The 8,618-nt window shown below is 33.0% G+C and overlaps 2 protein-coding genes across 2 annotated transcripts in view; both read left to right on the plus strand.

Moving 5' to 3' along the window:
- The window catches only part of LOC108578513 (protein takeout), a 6,197-nt gene extending 4,853 nt beyond the window's left edge, over positions 1 to 1,344 (plus strand). The window contains exons 3-4 of the mRNA XM_017941865.1: positions 554 to 703; positions 1,193 to 1,344. Of these exons, the coding sequence (XP_017797354.1) occupies positions 554 to 703; positions 1,193 to 1,344 (302 nt within the window). The remainder of the gene's footprint in view (positions 1 to 553; positions 704 to 1,192) is intronic.
- A 5,340-nt stretch (positions 1,345 to 6,684) lies between these two features.
- The window catches only part of LOC108578503 (protein takeout), a 16,509-nt gene continuing 14,575 nt past the window's right edge, over positions 6,685 to 8,618 (plus strand). The window contains exons 1-2 of the mRNA XM_017941854.1: positions 6,685 to 6,907; positions 8,169 to 8,400. Coding sequence (XP_017797343.1) covers positions 6,841 to 6,907; positions 8,169 to 8,400 — 299 coding nt within the window. The 5' untranslated portion in view covers positions 6,685 to 6,840. The remainder of the gene's footprint in view (positions 6,908 to 8,168; positions 8,401 to 8,618) is intronic.

Genomic DNA, 8,618 nt, shown 5'->3' on the forward strand with positions numbered 1-8,618 from the left:
ACTGACTTTTATGTTTTGGGGCATGTGTACAGTGTTGAATTAGTGATAAACAAAATCTCTTTCACCGTAGAAGCCACGATTTTTTCTAATATTTTATAAAATCTTTAAAAGCTTGTTTCGTTAAAATTTATTTATTGACACTTCGAAGTGTGCGAGGCATAAGTAGATAGGTATAAGTAGAAAGGTATATTTGTCCCTTTTGCTAATAGCGAAAAATAGTTAGAAATTTGTTTAATCAATATGATCAAAGCTGAATGTTTTTAGCATGTAAAAAGAAGTACAAAACTTCATGATGTACGTTTATAACGGGGCTCAAGTAGTCGTGAAAGACTCTGCGCCTATTTTCATGCGAATGGTACCATTGACCTCTAATGCATTCGCCTTGCAGAATGCAACTGTACAATACAATTACCGAGCATACGAATTAGCAACTTTTATTAGAAAGCAGTAAAATTTTCCGTGAACTGATTTCCTGTACAGTGTGAATCTTTGAATAAATGAAGGAATAACTGGAAGAATAAAATTAAAAAAAAATTTTTTTTCGTTATTAAAGAGGGTGTCAAAGCGAAAGTTTTCATCAGAGCGAAGCCGTTCGTGGTTCAAGGCCGACGTTACTTGAGGTTGCAGCAACTGAAAATGGACTTCAGCGTGCAAAATATCAGAATGGGCGTCGAAAATGTCCGCGACAGCAACGCTATAATTCGTAAGTTATCGTTACTATGATAAGCAAAGAACATAAAATCTTAGAATGTGAAAGCTTACGTTAAAAATTTAATTAGAAAATTCATTCAGCTTAACTGAATACAAAAACAGACTTCATTCTACCAATAGGAAGAATTTCATTCACTGAGAACAAATGTAAGTAGTTAAATAATGTACATCTTGAAACATACCAATTTTCGCAAAAAAAGGTATAAAAAAAATTAAATTTTCCATTCAGAATATATTTCAGCCAAGTATCGTGCGATATATTTCGACAAATACTTGACAAAAATCTTATTAATCGATAAACATTCGTGAGCTTACATAATATCGTGTACCATTATAAGTAATGTAATTTGATGAGATTTTAATTGATGTGATTTTAATTTGATATGATTTTAATTCGATATAAATTACAATTTTATAGGATTTTAATTGTCCATTATTACATATGTTTAATTAGGTTTCTCTGTATTTCCAATAATTCTAGTGGCTGCGCTGAACCTGTTCATAAATACTAACAGCCAGGAATTGCTGAAAGAGATGAAACCGGATCTAAGGAGGAAATTAGTCCAAGTAATGACGACCTTTGTCGAAAAGATCTTCGCTCAAGTACCATACGACGCATGGATCACGGAATAAATCGAACAAGACGACGTCTTATCTATCGATGGTGTTCTGAACGACTCGCTATTCTGAGATCGATCATTCTTTTTAAGATAAAAAGGGTAACCAAATATTGAATTCTCGTTGAAAAATAGAGAAAGGATTTAATATGAGCAATTGCCCCCTGATTTTTACCAGGGATCTTTGCAAATGAAAAACTGAAAGAGCAATGGTGGAAATTAATTTTCAAGCACCTTAACTTTTATGTTACTTAAGTTCTTTTTCTTTAATCTCTTAAACTGTGTTGCAATTAGTTCAAGTTTAGAAAATTACTTGAACGTGATATGTGCATTTTGATTTCATGTATTATTTATATCATTCTACCTGTTTGTTTGTGCGTTCCGAATGTGAAATGTTGCAGCATTTCAGGCGTGTGCGTGTGTATGCGTGTGTGTTGAATGGATGGTTTGCAATATTTTCTTAATTCTTGTCCAATTGTAACAATCATGCTAAGTTGTACGTTCACGTATTCATCGATCGCGTTATTATGACTAATTGAAGAATGAAAATGAAGAGAACTGTTGTTGTTTTTCCATATTTTTACAGATATTTTAATTTTATTAAATCGTTGTGTTCCGAACAATTACAGTTTCCTTCGTCTTCACTGTTCAGTTTATACTATGCCTTATTTTTATACCATATTTTATATTTTTCATATATTTATCGTATCAAGCGAATACTTCAATATTCGAATAAAAATTGATAGTTTGGTATTACACCGAATTTCACATAATACTTGATTTATTTAAAGAGTACCTCGATTACAAAAATTGCGAATATTCTTAAGACGAAGTATAACAATTTTCTGATTGTACTATGTTGCAAAATGAGAAAGGTAGACTGAAGTAGTAGGCATTAAGATCACGCATTAAAATAAGTATGCAAAGGAGGAAAATGTCTTGCGAATTATTATAAAAATGTGTTCATTATTTATGAGCGTTGAGTAAAGTAGAAAATAGCAACTCCTAACAAATGCTAGAAAAACATACAAAAAGAAAATGTTGCAACTTTCTCCTTGAAAAAAATAGCATGCACATTAAATTGTAGTATGACAATAATTCAATTAATAATTACACAAATAATATTCACATTTTCTTTATTTTTTTCTTTTTCGTTTCATTCCTCCTGCTATTCTATTTTTTTTTCAAATTCAAATTTAACACGTTACTTCTTACAATGACAAATGCTTCTTTATTCAGTGATTTTCTGTACCACAATTCTACTATACCACTTGATAAATAAATATTACGTTTATTACAGCAGTTAACATAGAAAATTCGGCAATATCTGCGAACGCACCGTTAGATCTGAATACACTTGTCGTCCAGTGATTTATCAATTTCGTGGAACGAGTGACTCTTGGTCTAGAGTTCGAGGAAAACACGAAATGTAAGGGACGAGGAGAATAATTAATCATCTGGACGTTTGAAATTCTGAAGCTTCCGGAGGCTATCGTAAAGATGATTGCTCCAATTATTATTGTATCGTGCACACAAAATGAACTTTGTACACGATGGAGTGATCACTCTTGGGAGTTGGCTGTCTTGTTATTCCTGCTTTTCATTCATTTTCCAATCTTTGAGTGTATTTCTTTAAGATCGTTACATTTCTTAGGCAATTTTTAATTGACTTTTTATTCATTTTGAAATGTAAGAAAATTGATTTTCTTCGGTACAAATAATTTCAGTATGAAGTTAGAGCAATAACTAAAACAAATTTAATTCAGCTGCTTTCCATAACTACTTCTTTTTACTTCAATTTTACAGAAAATACTGTTCTAACATGAATATGTTGGAAACCTTCAGGAAAAGTCTTGCATATTGAAATATCTTGGAACGTCACAGAACCGTGTGATATTTTGTTGAAATCTCCTGTTACTTTTAGATTGTTATTCCACTATTGATCACAAGAAAAATTAGACTTCTCGGATTTTGCTCGAGTAGAGAAGTGTAAACAAGTGAAACACGAAACGTGACTCGATTTTCAATTACTTGAAATGCCTCTCTGAGGCCCTAAACACGGTTGAACGAACAATACTGAACAGCAGTATGTTAGGCTAATCGTATTATATGCGTAAAGATAAAATTACGTTAATTCTGTTGACAAGAAAATACGAAAAGAAAGAAGAATGCAGTTTTTATCCGTGTACAAGAATTGCTTGGCAATAATGTTTATTGTAAAATTGCTGGCAATTATCCTGACTCCAATAGAACACGTTTCTCAAGAAGAATTCTGTTTCTCTTCTTTATTTTTCTTCACAAAGGTACGACTATTTGTAAATTGAGTTAGATGTACGACGTGCTGTAAACACATGTTAATAATATTCTCGCGAATTTTTATAAAAACGTGGTTAATAATTTATGCTGGCTAAAGGTACTGGTATTTCTTGAATTTCCTGTCGTGGTTTTATCTGATCCGCGCTTTTGCATCCAAAGATAGGAATATTTTAGTAAATTCACGTTTCCGTGCTTTTTTTCTACGGAGAAAAAAAAAGCAGAAATTATAGCGATCAGAATTGGACGAGCTGGAAATTTTATTTTATTAAAATGTTAAGTAAACTTCGTGAGAAATCTCATCCTTTTTAAGCAGAATAGAAGAATACTTCTCCTTGTAGAATATTTTCCATCAAGTACAATTTATATATTTCAATGATACAATTTACAGAAAATCATTGAAAAATAGGAGAGAAAAGAAGTGAAAAGTAATGGAAAATTTTGTTGAAAATCATTTTTATCGCATGAATCTTAAAATTTCAGTGACATTTTGGCGACATCCTTTAAGATACGAATACGTAACACGCTAATTTACATCTATGTAGAATAGTTTGATTATCAGAGGATTTCATAAATTATAAAATGTGCTTCTTTTTTTCACGTTTCATCAGGATTTCGTGAATGGAATATAGTATACTTGAAAGAAATTCATTGGAGCACGATGTTATCCTCCACATTTATCAGGATCCAGACATTTCATTAAAGTTTTGCAAATTATGGTTAATAAGTCCTAAAAGAATCTGAGAGTTTCTTTGTTTTTTTTTCTCTATCCTTCGATCGAATAATATAATTTATTATAATTCTGATGACAATTTTTTCTAAAGCCAGACTGTTTAATACCAAAAATTACGCAGTCGCATTATATAACAATGCAGTATCATACCTGAAGAATTTTAGCAGGAAAAAGACTAGGAAGTTAGTACTTAACTTCAATTCCATTTTTACAATTCTCTCTGTTTGTTTTCATTCCTTCTGCCATTCTACTTCTTCAAATTCAAATTCGATACACTATTCCTTGCAATGACAACTGCTTCTGTAATGCAAATCTGCCTTGTTTTTAAAGAAAAATTCTTTTCACCTTTCAAAAAGAATTTGTCACGAACCAGTTTCTGGAAAGGTAAGGTTCCGACATACACGACTTGCTGTATAGAATACACGAAAACAATTTCACTCTGAAAATCATTTTACATGGAAAAAATAAGATTCCATTCCAAACAATACGTTGAAACCCAAAATTCTCGAAGAAACAATATTTGGATACCAAAATATTTCTTCACTGACCTGAACATTTTCTCTGTAATCAATATTATCGATATTCAAATGATTCTAACAACACTTCCTTCCATCTTTCTCTTCCAGTATCAATATTGATGTAATTGTAATAATACTTACAATGACTTCCTTCTGTCTTTCTCTTTCAGTAACACGATTCCATCAAGAGATCTCAAAATGGCGGTGTCCAGATGCAGCGTGCTCCGTAGCATCGGCCTCTTTGAAGGAACAAGAAGACACGTCTTCTATCTAATATTCCAACAGCGTATTGTCTTTCCACCAGCCACGTACGTACTCGTTTATGCCAGGTTTTCCGAGAAAAAACGCGAGGAAACGAAAAGCCCGGCTTATGTGTTGTGTTATTCGACGATGTCGACGAAGGTCAGGGTCAAGGTGCTCTTTCTCCATCTGTAAATCGCTTGCTTATGCTTCTTGCTCGAAATTTTTATCTCGAAACTGTCCTCTTAAAGTGTGTACACGCAACGAGCTCGTGAAGCTCCTGAAAAAGTTGTTTCGAGGATAAATCGTAACGTGTGATACCTACTCGTTTTCCCGTTTTGGCGACTGATATTCGTTTCTTCTGCATGTTTTTCCTTCCGTTCACGAGCAAATGATTTCATTGTGATAAAAAAAAAAGTAACAGAAAGGGATATCATTAGTGGAGCAAAAATTGCGATTACCGGAGAACTATTTATATGTTTTTGCAGAGTTTCAGCGATTAGCTGGTAAACGAGGAGAGATTTGCCTTGAGCCGGACCGGAAGCGAAAAAAATTCGATACCCGTTTCGTGTGTATTGCTCGTATAATAGCGCAGTTTTCCTTGGGGAGGAATATTTCATCCCTTCTCTTGTTCACCTCGCTCCTTATCGTGTACTTGAACAACGAGTCGTGTAAATAATTTTTCAAACTTAAAGTAGTTTTCTCGTGAAATATGACCCTGTAGCATTCTGCCGGGGTGTAATAATTTTATTTGGAAGGAAAGTGAACGCTTTGTCGATGAAAGGACCAAGGAAATTCGTTGGAAATTGAAGTTGATAGAATATTCAGAGACAAATAGAAAGTGTTAATAGAAAGACGACACTGTAAAAAGTCCGTAATCTTGCAAAAGAACAACTGTTTTTAATTAATTGAATTAAATAATGATAAACGTTGTAAATTTAATTACATACATACACTTCACAATGATCGCAAAAGCTGAATTATTCAAAATTCAATACTGATTTCTCACTTCTGTTAAAATTAAACACGATTGAATTGTTCGAACCATCCCTTAAATTGTCCGATAGACAGGAGATCTGGTGTACGTAACGGAGATATCTTCGAATCGATTTTCCAAGCACTGAATTTTGTTAAAAAGCTCAAGTTAGACAGCGACGAGCAATTTGAGCTAGCATTTAATTGCAGGCATGCACTTCATAATGATCTCACAAGCAATGTTGAAAATTCAGTACTGATTCTAAATCAACCTTCGAATTCTTCAGTAGACATCTAATGACATAACACCAAATTATCTTCGAGTTGATTTTACACACTGAACTTTAATCAGTTGTTCATTCGAAGCTTCAAATGTGCTCGTGTATGCGTCAGATAAATGTCCAGACGATGGAAAATATCACGATACACGTCGTGTGCACGATCACATGCCTAGAATTCGTTATGTGTTCCATCACGTTGATCTGGATGCTCCAGAGCAGACAGACTGTTCGTCAGAGAGGGGGAGAAAGGTACAACTATAAGAAGTTGGGGCTGACCTCCACTCTGTTCACTTCCATACTGACCATCCGAAGATTCGTGGGTGTCGAAACAACCCCGACTCGATCCTCGTCGCGATCATTTCTTCATCAGACAGTCTTGCAGTCGTTGGAGTCCTTTTTTCTAGTCAAAAAGCTTCCTTTCCATTGGAAAAGTAGATCTCTGAAGAGGCAAGATGAAGAAAACCGCGCTGATTGGAATGATCCTGGCAATCTTTGGCGCTACTTCTGCGCGTGAGTTGCGTAAGTGATATTCCATAATCTTGGACTTTTCGATACATTTTTATTTTTTATTTCATATGTGTTTCATTATTCATATCTCGTGTCTGTCAATAGAATTTTGTGGTGTAGATATTCTTCTTAGCAACATGGTGGGTAGAGTGTGTAGGTGAATTATTTTATACATATCATATCAAAATTAGTCTACTTAGAATTTTCTAAATTTTTAAATTGTATTATTTACAATTTGTTTATACATATATTTTTATAAATTTGAATTAAAAGTTTTTAGAAAACATTAGAGCCCATGGATACGTATTAATCACTTATCTAATCAGAATGACTGTGAACTCTCCTAAATTAGTTACAATATATGTAACAGGATATGCCTATTGCAACAATATCGAGCGGAAGTTATCCATTACTGATCGATTGTAATATTCAGTGTATGAGGCTACAGTGTGTACAAAAAAATGTTGTTCAAAATTAAGGAAACAAATTAGCAATTCAGAAAAAAAGTAACTTCTACATATGCAACGTTATGTGAATAATTAGGACTACGTACGGAGGATTTTATATAAACTTGGACTATACGAAGGCCTAATTAAATATTAATGCTTATGATGCAACGAATGGCAATTCAAAGTTGCTACATTTATTCAGATTTGTAGTCAATCGTAACAGTATTTAAAAAAATTCTTAAAGAAATTTTCTAAATTCTACAACGACTAGCCATTGTTGAATATGATTTTACGAATTGTTAACATTTCCAATAACCACATTTTTTTATATTCTTTATCCCCTTTCAATCTCTTTTATCATAGTTCAACAGTGACACGCTCTTCGTCGTTCTATACGCGTATTCATTCACAGAGGAATTTTCAATTCATCATAAGCTGATGGAAAATTCACTTGAACTTTAATCTTCGGTGCATAAAATGATGTTATAAGTTCTCAAATATTCACATCAGAATGGAAAAGTCAATATACAATATTTAGATATAGAAGTGCCATTTTTTCATTCATCTACCATTCTCGTCAATTTTCTTCGTGTGAAAAATACAATAAGGATTACCATTGTATTCATTCAAAAAGATTAGTTTTAATTAATCCCATTAGTTGGAGTAGCACCAATTGAAACGGTGATTTAATTTTCCAAAATGGTACCTTTTCTTAAGTTCCTGCACTCCAACGTAGTTTTTAATACTATACAAAAGCATATGCATGGAAAAATTGAATTTGTTCAATGAATTCTTAGCGATAATAATTTAAGAACACGTTACAGCCAGTTTCCTTCAAATTTGCAAGCGGAATAACCCAAACCTGGGCGAGTGCATCATGAACAGTATAAACAACTTCAAACCGTACTTGAAGACAGGATTACCAGAATACAGGATACCCAGTTTGGAGCCATTGGAGCTGAATGAATTACTCGCCACATCGGGAGGAAATATTAAGATGAAGCTGAGGAACGTGCTCGTCCATGGCTCCAGCGATTTCAATATAAGGAGATTGAAGTGAGTATAAAATTACAAAATAAATATAAAATTAACGCGTGTAAATACGAAATAATGTTTAAAACTAAATACAAATGAAATTAAAATTTATGTTATAAAATAAATAGATATGAAATTAACGAAAGGACAAATAAAGTAAGCGTAGATTGACATAATGTCAAAATAGGATAGATTAATTTCAAAAATATATATAAAAATAACATAAATATTGTAACTTT

The sequence above is a fragment of the Habropoda laboriosa genome, unplaced genomic scaffold (genome assembly GCF_001263275.1).
Source record: "Habropoda laboriosa isolate 0110345459 unplaced genomic scaffold, ASM126327v1 scaffold38, whole genome shotgun sequence".
NCBI lineage: Eukaryota > Metazoa > Arthropoda > Insecta > Hymenoptera > Apidae > Habropoda > Habropoda laboriosa.